This window comes from Corythoichthys intestinalis, chromosome 8, assembly GCF_030265065.1.
Source record: "Corythoichthys intestinalis isolate RoL2023-P3 chromosome 8, ASM3026506v1, whole genome shotgun sequence".
In the NCBI taxonomy this organism is placed as follows: domain Eukaryota; kingdom Metazoa; phylum Chordata; class Actinopteri; order Syngnathiformes; family Syngnathidae; genus Corythoichthys; species Corythoichthys intestinalis.
Genome location: NC_080402.1, coordinates 27,449,037 through 27,470,152, shown reverse-complemented (window position 1 = coordinate 27,470,152; position 21,116 = coordinate 27,449,037). Strand labels below are relative to the sequence as shown.

General features: G+C 37.6%; 2 protein-coding genes across 5 annotated transcripts in view; one reads left to right on the top strand and one right to left on the bottom strand.

Annotated features, from left to right (window-relative positions):
• ecpas (Ecm29 proteasome adaptor and scaffold) overlaps positions 1–2,139 on the bottom strand; it is a 33,953-nt gene extending 31,814 nt beyond the window's left edge. For both annotated transcript variants that reach the window (XM_057844370.1, XM_057844371.1), the window contains exon 1: positions 2,080–2,139. In XM_057844370.1, the coding sequence (XP_057700353.1) occupies positions 2,080–2,101 (22 nt within the window). In that variant the 5' untranslated portion in view covers positions 2,102–2,139. The remainder of the gene's footprint in view (positions 1–2,079) is intronic.
• An 8,778-nt stretch (positions 2,140–10,917) lies between these two features.
• kdm4c (lysine (K)-specific demethylase 4C) overlaps positions 10,918–21,116 on the top strand; it is a 57,261-nt gene continuing 47,062 nt past the window's right edge. For all 3 annotated transcript variants that reach the window (XM_057843804.1, XM_057843803.1, XM_057843805.1), the window contains exons 1-5: positions 10,918–11,065; positions 17,181–17,347; positions 17,422–17,597; positions 18,020–18,134; positions 20,559–20,752. In XM_057843804.1, the coding sequence (XP_057699787.1) occupies positions 17,204–17,347; positions 17,422–17,597; positions 18,020–18,134; positions 20,559–20,752 (629 nt within the window). In that variant the 5' untranslated portion in view covers positions 10,918–11,065; positions 17,181–17,203. The remainder of the gene's footprint in view (positions 11,066–17,180; positions 17,348–17,421; positions 17,598–18,019; positions 18,135–20,558; positions 20,753–21,116) is intronic.

Genomic DNA, 21,116 nt, shown 5'->3' with positions numbered 1-21,116 from the left:
TTTATTACACACTTTTGTGCTTTCAACAATAGGAACAGTAGCCTATACAAAGCTAGAATTCTGCTCAAAAATTAGCGGGTATTTATATGGGGCCGTGTTGGTTATTATCATAGCAGAGAAGACAACTGTAAATTAACAAAGACAAGTCAACTGTGCCCCGATCTACCACTCAAGAGATCTGATGGACTCAAAAAGTGGGTTAGGATTACATATTAGTTTGAAAATCGACCGGATCCACCGTATTTTTACACGAGTGACTTCCGGTCTGCTAGCTAGTTGTATTGACGCAGGAGGGCCGCGTCTCACGTCAAATAATAAACTCTGCCATTGTTTTCGCGTGCATCACGTTGAGCCGCTTCTGGGACGCAACACGCGGCCGCACTGCGACTGGTGTGCATTTGCTGATTAACTTCAACGCACTGCGTTCTAGCGGCGGCCACGTTGTTGCGCCGATGACGTTTTTTACTGTCCTACCTTGTTGGTCCTCATTATAGTAGGGAAGACGGAGTAAATATAATCTACACAAAGAAACTATAACCCGATCGACTCACAGCCTCGAAAAGTAAGGGTTACATTACGTCAGAAACTCGTTCGGTACGCCTCCGTTCCGAACCGAACGCCAAGTACCGAAAAGGTTCAATACGAATACATGAACACCCTTACTGCCTAATCATTTGGGTGATTCCCAGGTCACTTCCTGTTCTGTAACTTAAAATAAACAGCAAGTGACCCATAAAAGACCCCAAAATCAACAGGTAAATGACTTTAAATGGCCCAAAATTACTCATTCCCTGACACTGGCTGCCACTGACAGTCATAGACGTTCATTCATTCGCTGTCACCCTCCCACTTCAAAATGACTGGACGTCTACTAGTGATAAACTCATTCCAATTCGCAGCAGAAGCTTGTTTTTCTGTTTATTAGTTGTTTGTAGAATATCCTAGAATGATTTCCTGACCAATGTATCGATAATCGTTGTATCGCCATATCGTCAGACCATTGTTATCGTGAGCTTTCTATCGCAAATCTTATCATAAGGTAACAAGAGGTTCCCACTCCCAGTCCAACTGATCACAAATAAGAAAGAGGGTTGCCATTTTCACTTTCCCTCTCAAAAAGATGAATCAATGTAATTTTATGTATCTCGCAAACAACTTGTCATGTGAGTAGTGATGACAAAGTGACGGGGTAACAATAAATGTGCTTCCAATAAATATTCATAAGGCACAGTTTACCAACCTTTTAGTCATTCATTCAAGAATGCCTTTTTGTTTATTTATCTAAACTGGGTTTTACAGAGTATTTTAGAACATTAATCACTATTATTTAAATACTGTAGTTATGCTTTTAAATAAATTTTAGTGGCGTGTTGTGAGATTTCCCTAATTTAAAATAAGTGTCTTGGCTCAATAAAGGTAGAGGAAAACTAAAATAATTCGGACTTATTTTAGCACAGCACTTCAAAACTGAGTAAGAGCTAGGTTAGGGTGTAACCAGTCAACCGGCTTGCACTTCCATGATCCTGCCATCGAAAATAAAAATGTTAATCCGCTCGTATAGAGCAATACAATGCAATGTTATTCATGCTCGTGTGATTGATTTGGTCCTGTCAGCTGTTATGTATCCGAGTTCATTTCCCAGCTCAGCCTGCTGTTTGTTGGCACGGTTCCCCGAGTAGCGACAGCTCAAACTAACCACGCATTTCCCTTTTTCTTTCACATAAGTCAAAGCTAACACACTCACGACATTGCGCAGGGCTACTCCTAAATGACGCATGCAGTTATTTGTTAAAGCCCCATGCTATTATCGCGCTTGTTAATTGTATATTCAGAACGCTCGTGGCACATATCATTTTGACCATGACTGGGCAAACGGCCTTGTGACGCTAGTTAGCTAGCAAGTGCTAATTAGCATACGAACACGTTTGTATTTATCGCTAAACGCAAAGTAGGCTGAATCGTTTAAATCTAAACCAACGCTAAAAGGAAGGCAAGATTAGACTAAGGTACGGGTTAGATCGCCATAAAAAAGTCAATGCAATCAGAAATGAATCACAACTAACGCAGACAGAAACTTACTGAGTTCATCCTGGGCAGCCATGTTTGCAGTGCGGAAATAGCGACCCCTATAGATCACCGAGTGGCACTGAACGGACTGTTCATAGTTGCGTATGTGCTCCAAATATGAACTGAAAAAATACAGCTCTCGCATTCTGTTGTCCAGTTCCACGATGAGAATATATTGTGTTATTTTCTTTATAGTTGACCTAAATACAATCGAAAACGTTTGTTGGTGTTCATTTTTGCGATGTGAATAACTGTGGGGACTAAACAGATAAGACACATAATGATGTTATGAAAAAAGAGAGTACAGTATTTGTGCGCATCAGAAAACTCATGGAGATTAATTGTTTGGAATGGTTACTATTTTTAGCACAAAGCTAGGTGTTGATGAAATACAGAGAACGTCAGAAGATCCTGCATTGTCACCTAGCTGCATTGTGTCTAGAACAGTGGTGTCCAACTTGCGGTACGCGAGCCAACTGCGGTCCATCGCCTAGTTTTTATTGACCCGCAGCAAAAATGAAAATATCATTGAATCATAAGCAGATTTTAAGGGGTGGCAGGCCCCTCCTGGTGGCCAAAAAGTGTCATTGCATGAAATTGACTTTCCTATATATATATAAAAGTTGTAAAGCAATAAAACTGCAACACAAATGAATGAAATGAACAAAAAAAAGAATATTTTTATAATGGGTCAAAATTATTTTTCGAACAGATCATGTGACTAGACAGTCATTTGCTTTGCATATAATTTTCAAAAAATAAAAATAAAAATAGGGGAGGGCAATTTAATTTTTCAAATGATTTTTTTTTTCTTCGATTGAAAATATATTTTTTTATTTAAGCAACTATATTTGGGATTGAATGATTTAGACACAAATGTCCTACCCATAATATGGCCCAAACACAAAAAGGATTGCTTCAATTAAAGATCACTTTTTCAATGAAAAATTAAGTGTTCAAATGCAAATTTTTCAATCGCAAATATTTTTTCGCATCCAAAAACGTTTTCTATGATTGAAATTTTTCTTTTTTTGATTGAGGTGATTTTTCTTTTTGAAAATATATATTTTATGAAGCAACTTATTTTTTGATTGAATAATAAAGACTAAAACGTCCTAGCAAGTATGTGGCCCAATCACAAATCAACATTACTTCAATCAAAAAAGTTGCTTCAATTAAAAAAAAACTTGAATCCAATTAAAAAAAAAAAAAGAATTGAATCAAAGAAAAATAGCTTTCATGGGCATTTCTTTGAGTTTCAAATTTATTTTTGCATCAAAACACTTTTTTTTTTTTTGATTGATGCGACTTATTTTTGATTGAAGCATTTTTTTTTTTGGATTGAATAATAAAGACACAAATCTACCTCCATATGGCTCCGCCCAGGGGATACAATTTTTGACTAGGGTAACTACATTGGCACGACACCGGCGGGCGTACCATATTCAATGGTTGACGATCTTGGCGAAAAGTATTCCCTAAGCACCCTGATTTAGAATTCCCCTCAAGAATGATGGGAAACAAAAAACGCTCAGTATCATCTTATTATCATAAATATTCTTGTAAGTTAATTTTATTGCTGACGCTGCGTTTTGGGGTCATCAACCAGTTGTGCCCCCCCTGCCCCAAAAGTCAAACTCAGCCTATGCATTGAATGCGTATGGCATGGCTACATTATGTTGAACTTTTCACCTTAAACACTAGACACTAAACTAGTCACTTAAAGACTGAACCTGACAAGTTGTTCAAATCAATGTCAGAAACTAGAATTTCAGTATTTTGTTTCTCATAAACAAACTTATATACAAAATAATCCAATGATATAAATTGACATTAGTTGTGATTTTCTTGACTTTTTGTGCTGTACAGAGGTGGGTAGAGTAGCCAAAAATGGTACTCAAGTAAGAGTAGCATTACTTCAAAAGAATATTACTAAAGTAAAAGTAAAAGTAGTCTTCCTAAAAATGTACACAAGAACAAGTAAAAAAGTATTTGGTGAAAAGAATACTCAAGTAATGAGTAACATTGTGAGTAACTGCTTACAAATTTGTTTTAGTTTTATTTCTCAGCACATAGCTATCTATATGAACTGTTGTTATAATGATACCATACAATAACCCATTACACAACCACATTAAGCCAAAGAAATAAAAAAAATAAAAACATTTAAATCACTGAATTCCGGTGAGAGAAAAAAATGACAGAAATGGAGCATTATTTGTCCAAAGAGTGTGAGTGCCCTCTAGTGGAAAAAATAGTTCCTAGTTTAAATAGTGAATAGTTCATTCATAATTACTATTATGTAACTAAAAGGATCATATCTCCAGTTTTCCGTGGTCAGTCGGTGCCAAATAAAGATTGGGAGAGAGGTTAAAATCCGCGCTTTCAAGTCATGTTGAGGGCAGAGCTCAGTGTCAAATACTTAATTTTTACAGTGCTTTAAAGACGCTGCATGATTGAACAGGCTGGCGTGATCATAGAATGGCCAGCTTGCATCTGATTGGTATAATGGAGTCACGTGATTATTGTTGCAACATCTCATTGGTGAAATTGGTAGAGCTACTGTTGGCATCGCTAACAAAAAAGAAATAGATCAATCTAATATGAAAAATAAAGAGGAAAAATGTAACGACTCTTGTGTAGCCCAAAGTAGCGGAGTAAGAGTAACGTTTTTTCTTCACAAATCTACTCAAGTAAAAGTAAAAAGTATGGCTTAGTAAAACTACTCTTCGAGGTCGAAGTACATTTTTCTGAAAAAGTTACTCAAGTAAATGTAACGGAGTGCATGTAACGCGTTACTACCCGCCTCTGGTGCTGTTGCTGGACATTTTCTCTTTGTTGTGCAAAATATGTTTCAGAAGTGTAGAAATAAATATATATATATATATTTTTAAATTTATTTATATATATATATATATACCGTATTGCAATATCTTTATACCCGCTATTGTTGCCTGTAGCCCTTAAGTCATTCACTGCTGGAAAGCATAATTGTTTCACTGCTAATGATGGCGATAGACATTCAATAAAATTTGACTGAGGTACTCAACTGGCGATCCAACGATCGCTACCAGGACTCCCTGTCAAAATGGACTGGACGTCTATCACTGCTTTCAATACTTTAATTTTTTTTAAAAACTAAACAATAATGATGATCTAGCAACTAAACTATCAAAATATGCTGCTCTGTTCTTTAAATTGAGGCATTTTTTCCAACTGTCTGCAGTTCTCATTCTGTACTAATCTTTATTTGAACCACACAATACTGTAATATCATATGGTGCAACACATTTCCAACTTATCTTGAAAAAAAAAAAAAAAAAAAAAAACGTGAAATATTACAGAAAAAAAGTTATACGTGCCCTAACATGGTCTGAGTTCAATGCTCCAACTACAGTAAATTTCACCACTACCACCTTTTAAGGCTTGAAGAGTATAACTACTTTCAAAATGCTTGTGTAATGTATCAGATCATCCATAAACTAAACCATAAATTAGGTGACCTCATCCCTATCTCTACTCATTGGCACACCTACACTACCAGGGGAAAAAAATCAAATCACTGGGTAACAAAGAAGGCTAACATGTACAAGCTTTAGCATTGTGTACAGAGAACCACCGTTTTGAATGAACATGGTTAAATGCTTAAAATGTCACACTCCATCTCCATTTTTAAGAAGAAACTCAAAACTCAACTCCTTGCAATATATGTCTAATTTGCCGATTCTTTGAATAACACTATGGCGGTATTTCATATCAAATTCAATGTAACCAGAATGTTGAAATTGTCTATAGTAAATTGTATGTATGGGGTGTGTATGTGTATGCTGTCTACATTGATAAGAATAAAGATACAGTGGTATGAAAAAGTATCTGAACCTTTTGGAATTTCTCACATTTCTGCATAAAATCATCATCAAATGTGATCTGATCTTTGTCAAAATCATACAGATGAATAAACAGTGTCTGCTTTAACTAAAACCACCCAAACATTGATAAGTTTTCATATTTTAATGAGGATAGCATGCAAACAATGACAGAAGGGGGGGAAATAAGTAAGTGAACCCTCTTTAAGGAGACTTAAAGAGCAATTGAAACCAATTTTTACCAAACATTTTCAGTCAGGTGTGTGCCCAATCACTGATGAGTGGTTTAAAGCTGCCCTGCCTACAGTAAAACACACACCTGGTAGAATTGTCTTGATGAGATGCATTGTCTGATTTGCATCATGGCTCGGTCAAAAGAGCCGTCTGAAGACCTGCGATCACGGAAAGTTGATTTGTATAAAGCTGGGAAAGGATACAAAACCATCTCCAAAAGTCTGGATGTTCATTGATCAACAGTCAGAGACGTTGTCTACAAATGGAGAGAGTTTGGCACTGTTGCTTCTCTCCCAAGGAGTGGCCATCCACCAAAGATGACGCCAAGAGTTCAGCGCAGAATACTCACAGAGGTAAAAAAAGTATCAAATATAAAATATAAATATCAAATATCAAATGTGATGTTTCACTTACTTATCCCCTCTTCTGTCATTATTTGCATACTATCCTCATTAAAATATGGAAACCTATAAATGTTTGGGTGGTTTTAGTGAAAGCAGACACTGTTTTTTCATCTGTGTGATTTTGACAAAGATCAGATCACAATTGATGGTGATTTTATGCAGAAATGTGAGAAATTCCAAAAGGTTCAGATACTTTTTCATTCCACTGTATGTATGTATGTATGTATGTATGTATGTATGTATGTATGTATGTATGTATGTATGTATGCATGCATGTATGTATGTATGTATGTATGTATGTATGTATGTGTGTGTGTGTGTATGTACTGTATGTGTGTGTGTGTGTGTATGTATGTATGTATGTATATGTATGTATGTATGTATGTATGTATGTATGTGTGTACTAGTCCTCAAAAAATAGCATATTGTGATAAAGTTCATTATTTCATGTAATGTACAGGTAAACATTAGACTTTCATAGTCAAGACAAACCAAATATCCCTATCTCAAAAAATTTGCATATCATGAAAAGATACTCTAAAGAAGCTACGAACCTACTGAACCTGAAACAGCGGCAGAAGCGCCTGAGTCTTTCCCATGATTTCGGTTTTGAGTCATGAACCAGGCTGGGAGTTTTTAAAAGCCTCAGGAATCTTTCGCAGGGGTTTTGAGTTCATTCGTTGATTCAGATGATTAGGTTAGTAGCTTCTTTACAGTACCTTTTCATGATATGCTAATTTTTTGAGATAGGGATTTTTGGTTTTTCTTGAGTTTTCTGCCAAAATCATCAATATTAAAACAATAAAAGGCTTGAACTACTTCAGTTGTGTGTAATGAATTTAAATATATGAAAGTCTAAAGTTTATCAGTCCATTACAGAAAATAATGAACTTTATCTCAATATGCTAATCTTTTGAGAAGGACTAGTATGTTTGTGTGCGTGTGTGTGTAAGGGAAATTAGCCTAACCCAGATATTACTTAAATTCAAATAATTAGTATTTTTTAAGAGTTTGAAATTACAGCCATTTTTGTTACATATGTGCCCAAAATGTAATCTGTGTGACATACAGATATTTGGGAACAATCAATTGCTGTGTTGTGCGTGAAAGTCTCTCTAATAAATATATGGCAGAAAACACTCAGGTGCCTTAAAGTTCCGCTCTGAGACCCCCAATTTGGCCAAATTTCAAAATTGTCCTATATGCATGTGTGATACATCATTGGAAAGCTTAAAATCTCAATTTTCTGGGGGAAGAAAATTTTTGAGCAGGAGGGCATTTAAAAAAAAATGTTTTTTATAAACAGCAAAACCCTATCTGGAGGCGAGAGCAGAATTACAGACGCCATGACTTTAACAAGATATTATCGCGTACTTACCTTGTTTTGATCCAAAAACTCCATGTAGCATGTATCACTGTGTGCCAAGACACAGCTGTGGATGGCCACAGCTGGATTTTGGGGGGGATTTTATGGGTGAAACATGGTAATATAACAAGGGTCGCGATGCAGAAATCGCAGACATCAAGGAGTGGTCGAGATGTTCTTTTTCATATATTTACCCTTTTAAACGTTTTTTTTTTTCCAGGTTTTTTGTTTATTTATCATCTAACATATCGGAGAAAATGCGACAGTAACAAAAAAAAAAAATACAATTAAGCGATAGTTATGAGGTAGATATCAGTGACGTTTTTTACAGACGCCATTTTTTTCATTATGAAATAATTTGTTTAGAAGTTGAAAATATGTGAATGAATCATTTTTTTAAAGTCGTTTTTTTTTTTTAACGAAATATGAGACATCAATTAATGATTCTAAGCTAAAAACGACAGACATTTTGAATAACAAATATAATTAATTACCTTCGTTTTATGGCTGGGTTGAAACAAAAGCGGTTGCGCGACGTCTGTAAACGGGGGTTTTAATGGTAAAACGGACAAATTAAAAATAAGTCAGGGGCTTAATACGCCATGAATCTGCTATGGCAGCATATAGACATATTGTTCTACAGTTGTTTTGGCATAGAATACAGCAGTTTCTTTTAAAGAGGAGTGCAAGAGCAGAAACTGCTTTTTAATTCTTGTCTGTTTTCCGCCACATATAAATTATCAGTCTTTGTTAGCTGTTTGTGAAGTTTTGTGTTTGTACGCTACGTTCACTTACATCCTGGGCAACTCCTGGGGGCTAAGCCCCCCATGTTCTTAAAACCTAGTGACGACCCTGATAAATATTATAGATTTTAAAGCAGTAATGTGAAGTAAGCTTGGCCAACCATGTTTTTGAATAATATCAATGGCTAAACAATTATAAGCATATTTTCGTTATTTTTTTTAACGCAACCCTTACAGATTCTTTGTTTAACCCATAGCAACGCCCTTGACAACGAAAATGCTTTTCTTCGGAAATTACGTCACACTGAGAAGTTCAAGGGAAGTCCGCCATTGAACAGTATTGTTTGTTGCATTGCTTCTCGGTAAGATGCCACGGCGGTGTGTGGCGATGTTTTGTTCTCACTCAAACGAAAAGTTGTATGAGTGGCCAAAGGATAGCAAGGCACGTAAATGGACATCTTTCGTTCGCACGAAGCGAATGAATTTCACGCCATCATCGAGTAGTGTTCTCTGCTACAAACACTTTGAAGATGCCTGCTTCCTTAACCGGTCTGCTTATGATCAAGGATTTGCCAGAAAATAAGTGTGATTTTTAGATAGATGACTGATGACTTTGTCAAAGCAGAGCCGCCAACTGTTGTGGAATGAACAGTAAAAGCTAGCGACGTTAGCGTGTTTAAATTGTGTTTCATCTACGATCTTGTCCGGAAGGGTTAATCCACTGTCAATCGGGAAAGGGGTGTGGATGTGCATATAAGCGGGTCAGCGTCGCGGTAATTCACGGTCACGTTGCCATAAGAGACACACACCGCCGGTGAGTTTGTGCACATTTATTTGTATTTGTATTATGTATTTCCACGTTCATGCTTCAAGCATTGCATTGCAGTTGTACGGTTCGGCGTTTCTTTCACGGTGTTCGCTTGATAGCCTTCTAGTTTGCGTTTTACGTACAAGAGCCGCTGACAGGTGACAACAAGCGTGTTGGTTTTAATGTCTGGCAGCCAATCAGCGAGCGCGCAGGTCACGCAGTGAATCATGGGAAATGTAGTCTTGGGACAACACTGAAGTGGTGCTTTGTAATCTGTTTGCTCGTGTGAAAAAACTACATTTCCTCACACCATTAGACGCCACTTCCTGCCGAGAGCCCCAAGCTGTGTTCGTACTGTTAGCTCCATGTGTTAATAAAGAAACAACAGCATGTCGTGTGTTCGATACCTTTGTCAACAAAAAGATCATAACAAGACACTACGCACAATCCATTTAAGAGATGCTGGAGTAGTAGGAGGCGAGGAGGAGATCAGCGAGAAGCAAAACTTCGCGGTCGAATGTGGCGGCAGTCCGCTATTATTTTGTTTTCTTATTGTTGCCACAATAAAGTGGAGAAAGCCATCAACGACTCATCTCCTTCTTTACCCCCAACGTTTTTATATTATTATTTTATATGCACGAGAGCTGCCGAAACTGCCAAAATGAACATGAAGTCTGACTATTATTTTTTTTAACAATGTCATCAGAAAGACAAAACATAAAATTATTTGCAAATGCCTGCATCTTGAAATCATGAAAATAATAACAGCCTCTATCTTACCAATCTTGTAATCTCGATGGATCTTGTATCCATTCCATGTCAGGTAGTCTTGGCACATTGTTTGCATCCTGATTAGCGTCTGGCTAATACATGTTAGGTCCAACATAAAATTCCAACCTCCTCTTCTTCCTCCAACTCTTCAAAAACTTGGATCTTCTCCCTTGTGCTCGATCTATCGCTTATATCGCTGTTTGAATCATTGTTTGAAGGGCTTTGTATGGCGGCCATATGTATGGAGCTGCCATCGCTTTTCCCGGTGTGACGTATCACTTCCGGGTTCGTCCCCTTTCAGGCTCGAATTTAGAAAACGCGATTATTTCGTCAAATATACAACATATGCAACATATAAATTATTTTTTTCATGCTTTATTTGTTGGACAATATTTAATTACTTTAATTGTGACCCTATGTGGCATGTTATGAAATTACTTCACATTACTGCTTTAAACCAATGGCAATATTTTATGTGTTTCTAACAACATATTAAGTAAATGAGAACAATTGTGGCTTACTAGAGCCTAAAGTTAAGTCCGAGGTTCTATTCAATGATGTGTAAATAAACTAAACTAAAAAAAAAAATGTTGTTAAAAATTTTAATGTAACAGCATTGATTTACATGGGGTCTCGATTTGTGCGCTCACTCCCGATGGCTTAGTGCTTTCGTCGCTTATCTCGTCAACGTAACACGGTGCACGCGCAGCACCGAGCAGCAGGGAGGGCAGTATTTGTCATGTGAATCAGCTGGCCCGAACTGGGAAGGGGATAACAACATCGCGGATCACTCTTTTGAAGTCAAGGTAATGCATTTTCTTTACATTCGCTATTCGGCCTCACAAATGACCGTGCGTCTAGGGTTAAGTCTTTGCATTTCCGCAGGATTTGTACGTTTCGTGACTCCTTTGCTACAGACAGCTAATAGCTTAGCATTGCTGCTAGATAAGTTGGTACGTTCTAATGCCAGTGGGGTTCTCACATCGAGAGCCCCTGTTGTTTATGCGTTTACCATGCAACATTGACAATGACTGCGCAATGTGTTGGGATCGTGGGTTCGAAACGAAATCACTTGCACTAAGCGCAATATTCAAGAGTAGTAGTAGTTACGGGCCTGTGCCTGTGTAGCCACCTTACGTGGTGGGACATTTAAACCCCCTTCGTTGTGATCCTCCAAGTTAGCAAAAGGAGCTCTCTGCTAAGTGTTTAGCTGTTTTAATATCTTTCTAAACGGTCACTCAAGATATGTTGAGCTTTGCCAGAAAACTAATTTTATAATCGAGCCCTAAGTGTAATATCATGACTTTAGCGAACTGGTTTATTTGCCCGTGCATTGCTAAAATCAAAACAAAACGAAGGCTAGGTAGCTAGCCGAGCAGACAACAAAGATGATCCGTGCCAGTGACGCTTTGGTTAATGTCAAAATACTCAAAGTTTCACCACAATGGTAAATCAGTTGCGTGACATGATATCATCTAATTGACGTCTTTTTCACAGATGTGTCGACTCACGTTATTACACTTTATAAACGTGTTACGAGCAGGACAATGACGAACGATGTAAACATAAGAGATAGCAACAGTTCTTATTTAATTAAATAGGAGGTAATTTATTCTTGTGATGTTACATAAATAAGTCTCATGCAATGCGTCGCGGGTTGTTTATTTTTTTAAATGGAAAAAAAAAATACATGAGTAAACTGCAAGAATGGCAAAAGGGGGCATCGGTTTCTTTGTTTGTGTTGGGACTGAATTCACTTTTGGAAGTGGGATGGGGCAAATCCGAGAGGGTCCGGTTTGGTATCATAAAAGAATTTAAAGCATCAATCCGCTTTATTGGGATCTCTACTTCCACCCTGTGGTCAAAATGCAAAATGCATATAGAATCAAGTTTAACAATGCTAAGTAGAGCTGGGAATTTTGGGGCACCTAACGATTTGATTACGATTACGATTCAGAGGCTCCGATTCGATTATAAAACGATTATTGATGCACCCCCCTCCTTTTTTTATTTTTATTTATTTATTTATTTTTTTTTAATGTTTTGTACATTAGTTCCAAAATTGTTCAAAAAAACCTCTCAGGCTAAACCAAACAACTATTTCAGTATCAAGTTAACATATAACAGTAAACAAATATAACAGTAAATAAAAAACTCCAGTCCCCATTCTGTATCAGCAGCTTTAAACTACATTCAATTAATTTAATGTTGTGAATCAACTGTTACAGTTGTTAAAGTTGCTCCCGTTATTCCATAATTTCGCTTCTGTCTACTTTTGTCAAAGTTTTTAAACTATTTCATCATTTAAAGATAGATTCAAGACAAGATTCTGCCGATTTAGGAGTATTTTAGATAAAAAGTTAATTAGATTCGTGACAACGGAGCCTTCTAGAGAGGTCTACTGCTTTAAGATGGCGGCTTTTTACTTACGCCGGAAAGTGTCATTTCGCATCTCTGTTCAATAACACATGTTCTAACACCGACGTCGTCTGTCATTTTGCATCTAGTTCTACATGTATATGATATCTACTGTAGCTGTATTTTTGTAGCAACTAGCAACTGGGCGTTGTTTGTAGCGGCTGTCAGCCGCAGTCAGGTATGATTGTTTTTTTATCTAGCGGCATGAGTTGAACATGGTATGTACTCTTGGTCCGTTCCTCGTTGCTTCCCAAAGACCGCGCTGACTGTGTTTTACTTCCGCTTTACCTGGTATAATTAATAATCGGAATTTGGATATTTTTGAATCGTTCTCAAATCTCCAACGGCCGAATCGCGAATAATCTAAGAATCGGAAATTTCGCATGCCTCTAATGCTAAGTGTGGTAAATAGTCATATTAAACGTTTATGACAATATCAGAACACGTGTCTGTGTATTTTAAATCTTTGCATTTGATTATAGATAATTTACAGAAGTTGGTCACTGCATGCTGGGGGAAATGTGCCTTAGTGGTAGAGTAGTTGTTCCCCAACCCAGAGGTTGTGGGTTCAGAAATTCTTGTATTCCATCTTGGAGTAGCTAATATTGTGTCATAATTAATAAGAAAATATTTTTATTAGGTTCTGACTAGGGTTGCACGATATCAATTTTTTAAAACCGATACCAATATCGATAACTTCCTGCTCCTCAAGGCCTATACCAATACGATAACCGATAATGTATATATATAATTGTATATTCACCTGAGTTTTTGAACACCTGTAGGTCAAATATACTAGTGGTGGATTCAGCATAGATTTGCCTTTGACCTAACCAGAATTTTCATGATGACATGAACATTATTATTAGAGCTGGGAATCTTTGGGCACCTAACGATTCGATTACGATTACGATTCAGAGGCTCTGATTCGATTATAAAACGATTATTGATGCACCCCCCTCCCTTTTTTTTTTTTTTTATGTTTTGTACATTAGTTCCAAAATTGTTCAAAAAACCTCTCAGGCTAAACCAAACAACTATTTCAGTATCAAGTTAACATATAACAGTAAACAAATATACAAAAATAACAGTAAATAAAAAACTCCAGTCCCCATTCTGTATCAGCAGCTTTAAACTACATTCAATTAATTTAATGTTGTGAATCAACTGTTACAGTTGTTAAAGTTGCTCCCGTTATTCCATAATTTCGCTTCTGTCTACTTTTGTCAAAGTTTTTAAACTATTTCATCATTTAAAGATAGATTCAAGACAAGATTCTGCCGATTTAGGAGTATTTTAGATAAAAAGTTAATTAGGTTCGTTACAACAGAGCCTTCTAGAGAGGTCTACTGCTTTAAGATGGCGGCTTTTTACTTACGCCGGAAAGTGTAATTTCGCATCTCTGTTCAATAACACATGTTCTAACACCGACGTCATCTGTCATTTTGCATCTAGTTCTACATGTATATGATATCTACTGTAGCCGTATTTTTGTAGCAACTAGCAACTGGGCGTTTTTTGTAGCGGCTGTCAGCCGCAGTCAGGTATGATTGTTTTTTTATCTAGCGGCATGAGTTGAACATAACTTCCTGCTCCTCAAGGCCGATACCAATACGATAACCGATAATGTATATATATAATTGTATATTCACCTGAGTTTTTGAACACCTGTAGGTCAAATATACTAGTGGTGGATTCAGCATAGATTTGCATTTGACCTAACCAGAATTTTCATGATGACATGAACATTATTATTAGAGCTGGGAATCTTTGGGCACCTAACGATTCGATTACGATTCAGAGGCTCCGATTCGATTACAAAACGATTATTGATGCACCCCCCTCCTTTTTTTAAAATTTTATTTTATTTTTTATGTTTTGTACATTAGTTCCAAAATTGTTCAAAAAATACTCTCAGGCTAAACCAAACTACTATTTCAGTATCAAGTTAACATATAGCAGTAAACAAATATACAAAAATAACAGGAAATAAAAAACTCCAGTCCCCATTCTGTATCAGCAGCTTTAAACTACATTCAATTCATTTAATGTTGTGAATCAACCGTTAAGGTTGTTAAAATTGCTCCCGTTATTCCATAATTTCCCTTTTGTCTACTTTCGACATGTGAAAGTTTTAAAACTATTTTAAAGATAGATTCAAGTCAATATTTTACCGATTTAGGAGTATTTTATATAAAAAGTTAATTAGGTTCGCTTGGAAGGTTCGCTACAACAGCCTTGCAGGGAAGTGTACTGCTTTAAGATGGCGGCCGTTTACTAACGCCCGCATCTAGCTTTTTGTAGATGTGCTGCTAACGCTATCAAATCTATATTGCATCTAGTCCTATATAAATGATATCTACCATAACATTGTGTGGATGTACTTTGTTGCAGCTTTTCGGCAGCAGTCGGGTATGTTGTTGTGTTTTTTTATCTCGTTGCATGAGTTGAGCTAGAGCCGTGAGTTGAGCATTGGCATTACCCGAGGGGCCGGGTAATGAGAAGCATGATGTTTAGCTACTCTCGCTTCATTCCTCATTGCGTCCCGAAGCCCACGTAGCGCGCTGAGTGTGTTGTACTTCCGCTTTCCTTCGCATATTTCAATAATCGGAATTTGGATATTTGTGAATCGTTCTCGAATCTTCCACGGCCGAATCACAAATAATCTAAGAATCGGAAATTTTGCACACCTCTAATAATTATAATGTACAAAACAAAGACAAGACCAGTTTTGACTTCAAATAAAGTGCCCATATTTATTTTTTCAAATAAATATAATTTGAGTCAATCACAATCGTCAATGTGATTGACAATGTGTTCCCCTGAACAATGAGCACTGAACTAAAACAAACATAAACCCAACAGGTATTGTGCTTTGTCAGCAGAAAAAACCTTTGGTGCAACAGGAGAGGAGACTTCTGTGGTTTTGACCCATGAAACAACTTTCTTAACAAAGAAATTATAGGACAGCAAGCCTATCAATAACCAAAAGGCCTCTCAACAACTTGAAAACATAACTCTGTAAAATGCAAACATTTGCTAATTCCCATAGTAATGTTTATTACTCAGTGATGGAAAAATACGGCCTCTAGAACAGTAACAGTTGATCACAAACGTTACAAAAAGTATATGCATATTAAGGAATGCACAGTATATTCTAATTCGTTGTGGTATCACCCAGTACATTCATGTAAATCACTCTTGAATAAAACTAAAATATTTGTGAAACTTCTCACCCTTAGAAGATGCAAGAGGCAGATGGAATTAAATAGCTGCGTAGCAAATACAATACACTGGTTATATATCAACGAAACGTTAACATCTGATTGTTAAAATCAATAAAAATTGAAATAATTGAACTGTGAGTTTGAGTGATACAGAAAATTAATGATTGGTAATTTTCCCCTTTTGTCACAAAATCCAACGAAAAAGTAGAATGTTCAAGCTTGTGGAGTTATCACTGAGTTGAATCCTCATGGGATGTGACCAGTGTTGTTAATAACGGCGTTACAATATAACAGCGTTACTAACGGCGTTATTTTTTTCAGTAGTCGGTAATCTAATTAATTACTTTTCTCATCTTGGCAACGCCGTTACCGTTACTGAGGACGGAAAGGCATGCGTTACTATGCGTTACTATATTGGTTGAAAAGTCTGAGGGAGACGGACTCACCGAGACGACAGAGCAGAGCAGGAGTAGGGAGGAGGCAAGAAAGTTGTGACGCCGAGCAAACGCGATGCTAGGTAGCTCCAATAATACATGTTGTAGCCGATAGCCTACAAACTACGCCCGCATGTTATGGTAGATATGGTAGACATGGTAGATATCACATGTACTGTACATAGATATAACTAGATGCAAAATGACAGACATGGCACTAAATGATTTAGTAGACAGCCGCCATCTTAAAGCAGTAGACTTTTTAGGACGGCTCTGTTGTAGAGAACCTTCCTAGCGAACCTAAGTAACTTTTTATCTAAAATACTTCTAAATCGGCAAAATCTTGACTTGAATCTATCTTTAAATGATGAAACAGTTTTAAAACTTTCATATGTCGAAAGTAGAGAGAAGGGAACTAATGCAATAATGGGAGCAATTTTAACAACTTTTAACAGTTGATTCAGGGTAAAGGGTAAATTAGGGTAAAGAATTGAGCTCGGGCCAATTGTACCAAAAACCTTCACAAAAAACTTCACATAGTGTGGCCAATGTTTTTTTTTTTTGTTTTTTTTTTTATGAGGGAAAAAAAAAAAGTAATTATCACCAATTACTTTGCCAAGTAACTAATTACTCCTACATTCAGGTAATTGAGTTACTAACGCAATTACTTTTTGGGAGAAGTAATTTGTAACTGTGATTAATTACTTTTTTTCAGTAAGATTAACAACACTGGATGTGACGTCCTGAATGATGATGAAGTTAAAATCCTTTTATTTGGTTTTCAAGATATTTTTTGCCCCCCATGGGACGTTCCACCAGTAACACCTTTTTTTCCCCCTCAGGTTCCATCTAATGAGGCGACAGGATGGCGGAAGCAGAGGTGTCCCCCCCTGCAAACCCCACCTGCAAAATTATGACCTTCAGGCCCACAATGGAGGAGTTCAAAGACTTTAACAAGTATTTAGTTTATATGGAGTCCCAGGGCGCACAGCGCGCAGGTCTGGCCAAGGTAGGAAGACTAACCCATTTCCTTTTGCTATTTCCAAAAGCAACAGTCCATTAGTCCTCATTTCATTTCTCCAGGTGATCCCTCCTAAAGGCTGGAAGCCTCGTCGTACTTACGATGACATAGACGATTTGATGATCGACGCTCCTATCCAGCAGATGGTGGCGGGCCAGTCAGGCCTTTTTACTCAGTACAACATTCAGAAGAAGCCACTCAGTGTGCAGGAGTTCAGGCGACTAGCTAACAGTGACATGTGAGTATACTGATAATAGACCTCTCCTAATCAATGGTCTGTTGTCCTATAAGAACATAGCTGAGTGTTTTGTGTGATGTTAATGGCATTCGTTTACAAGTGTCCATTGGATAGGTTCTTGTTTACATAAAAAAAAAAAAACACACTTGTTAGGTTGTTTGGAAACTTTAAATTTTCATTGCTGTGCATGTTGGAATAAATGTTGACTGTTCCGTGTGTGTCACTTGCACCCTAAAGTTAACTAGGACATGCAAAAAGTTCACCTGTATTAGGGAGGATAAACCTAGATTAAAGTCTATGGATAAAATGATGTTGTTAATATAATAATTGAATCTCATCCTCAAATAGTAGTACCTGAGAGACACCCACAAGTGGTAAACATTTACAGTTGCTCGTTGAAATTTTGATTCTACCCTCCACAGGTACTGTACGCCTCGTTACTTGAATTATGAAGATCTAGAGCGGAAGTACTGGAAGAACCTCACATTTGTTTCACCAATATATGGGGCTGATGTTGGCGGCAGCCTCTATGACGAGGTAGGTTGAATAATTGGAAATGAAGATTCACCAATCTTCAAAACATTTCTATCTCTTGTTGTTTTTTTCTATGATATCCGAAAATGTCTAAGAAAGGAAGTATTGCATTACCTTCACTCCTGTGAGACCTGACTAACTGGCATTTTGAAATATGAAAAGTCGCTCTGTCGGTATTTTGTTTTGATTTGAGAGCACAAATGATTACTAGAGTTGTCTGATAGTGACTTTTTAACTGAGATGCTGATATTGTCCAACTCCCCCCAAAAATCTGATACCAATGATTGCGGTCGTAGACTTAACATGTTATGGCTAATTTATTGTGATGCCCTAATGGATGCTGTACTGATAAATGTAACATTCCTTTTTCACGTTTGGCTGTGTGTTTGGGATCACTGTCATGCTGAAAGACCCAGCCACGTCTCATCTTCAATGCCGTTGCTGATGGAAGGAGATTTTCACTCAAAATCTCTCGATACATGGCCCCATTCATTCTTTCATTTACACAGATCAGTCGTCCTGGTCCCTTTGCAGAAAAGCAGCCCCAAAGCATGATGTTTCCACCCCCATGCTTCACTATGGTGTTCTTCGGATGCAATTCAGTATTATTTCTCCTCCAAACACGAGAACCCGGGTTTCTACCAAAAAGTTCTATTTTGGTTTCATCTGACCATAACACATTCTCCCAGTCCTCTTCTGGATCATCCAAGTGATCTCTAGCGAACCGCAGATGGGCTTGGACGTGTACTTTCTTCAGCAGGGTGACACGTCTGGCAGTGCAGGATTTGAGTCCCTGGTGGCGCATTGTGTTACTGATAGCAGCCTTTGTTACTGTGGTCCCAGCTCTCTGTAGGTCATTTACTAGGTCCCCCCGTGTGGTTCTGGGATTTTTGCTCACCGTTCTTGTTATCATTTTGACGCCACGAGTTGAGATCTTGCACGGAGCCCCAGATCGAGGGAAATTATCAATGGTCTTGTATGTCTTCCATTTTCTAATAATTGCTCCCACAGTTGATTTCTTTACACCAAGCGTTTTACCTATTGCAGATTCAGTCTTCCCAGCCTGGTGCAGGTCTACAATTTTGTCTCTGGTGTCCTTCGACAGCTCTTTGGTCTTGGCCATAGTGGAGTTTGGAGTGTGACTGACTGACATTGTGGACAGGTGTCTTTTATACCGATAATGAGTTAAAACAGGTGCCATTAAAAGAAGAAGTTAAGACCTCTTTGACAGCTAGAAATCTTGCTTGTTTGTAGGTGACCAAATACTTATTTTCCACTCTAATTTGAAAATAAATTCTTTAAAAATCAAACAATGTGATTTTCTGTTCCCCCCCCCCACATTCTTTCTCTCATGGTTGAGGTTTACCCATGTTGACAATTACAGGCCTCTCTTAAACTTTTCAAGTAGGAGAACTTGCACAATTGGCGGTTGACTAAATAGTTATTTTCCCCACTGTAAAACAAAGGAAGGATGTTACTTACAACCAGTTCTTGTATAAGGCACAAACAACATGGTGAGATGGCAAGAACTGCTATTGTACACTGGCTGCAGACGTTAGATCGTCTAGCTCTCTCTATTTGCAGTGGGCTCGAGTCGATATATGATGACGTCAGCAGAAAAAGGGAACTCATCAAACACAAACGCCTCTAAATTTTTAATTTTTAAAGGAGTTTTCGGTGTTCAAGTAAAGTACTCGCTGATGTCCCTGCACAGACGGCCAGCACACTCATATGCACAAAAAAAGCACAGTCAAAAGGGGCACTTTGGGGAATGTAGGGGCAAAGGGGCAGGTGCTCAAGCACCCTCCGCCCCCCCTGCACGTGCCTGTCCAGGAAGCCATGTTTCTGCACAAAATAAGGAGTGTATCTTTTGAACGGTAGTGTATATGATTCATTTAACACTATTTCAAACTTCAACAGCAGCAAAAACATTACACATATTTTTAAAAAAAAGTAAAAAAGCAGGTGCTCCACACAGCCTAGTACACACTAAGACATACGCTGACAGTTTTCATATACCTTAATCGCACAGATGCGTGTTAGGCATTGTAAAATGTAACAAAACCACTAACCATCTTTGCTTTGACTGCGAGTTCACTTCATATACATTCATAATTGAGCTTATTACGTTGCTCTTCTATTAACAAACTTTGTTGTCTCCTTGTTTTGGAATCCTTACATCCATGTTCTATCCTGCTTGGACTAATGAGAGTCATAGGTAATCTTATTCCAGCCGACTGCATTTTATCTAAAAGCATTTGAATTCTTAAGAGCCACAAAGAAATGCAAGCGGTAATACTAGATTACTATAAATTGTAAAACAGAACAAATATTGAAAGCGTTGCTTCACTGTATCACCGTTTATTTCTATTTTAGACTTTGTTTTACTATTTTCTCAAATCAATTTCACTGTGTTTAATGATGTAGGATGTGGAGGAATGGAACATTGGGCACCTGAACTCAATATTGGATGTCATCGAGGAAGACTGTGGTGTGTCTATCCAGGGGGTTAACACTCCTTACCTCTACTTTGGCATGTGGAAAACAACCTTCTCCTGGCACACAGAGGATATGGACCTGTACAGCATCAATTACCTTCACTTTGGAGAGCCCAAGTCTTGGTTAGTGTGTGTTATGTGTGCACGGACATATGAGAGTTACCTTGTGAAACAGAAGGCCATTTAGTGCAACAACACCACAAATTTTACAACAAAGTAGACCTTCAAAACCTTCAAATCAAAGTGTAACTGCTTTAATTTCCTAACTACTTACTTAGCCCAGGGGTAGCAGCACTGCTCGTTTTTTATTATCGATCTGTCAAGGCAATTATTGGAACACAGCTTGTTTAATCCTGTCAAGTAAATAAAATTGGGCTATTACATTCAAGTAGAGCTGCTAATCAAAATAAAAAGGCCAATACTGCTTAGATTAAGCAGACAATGTTGTAAAGAAGTATTGACCAGGCTGCTGCTCTTTGTTTTAGTA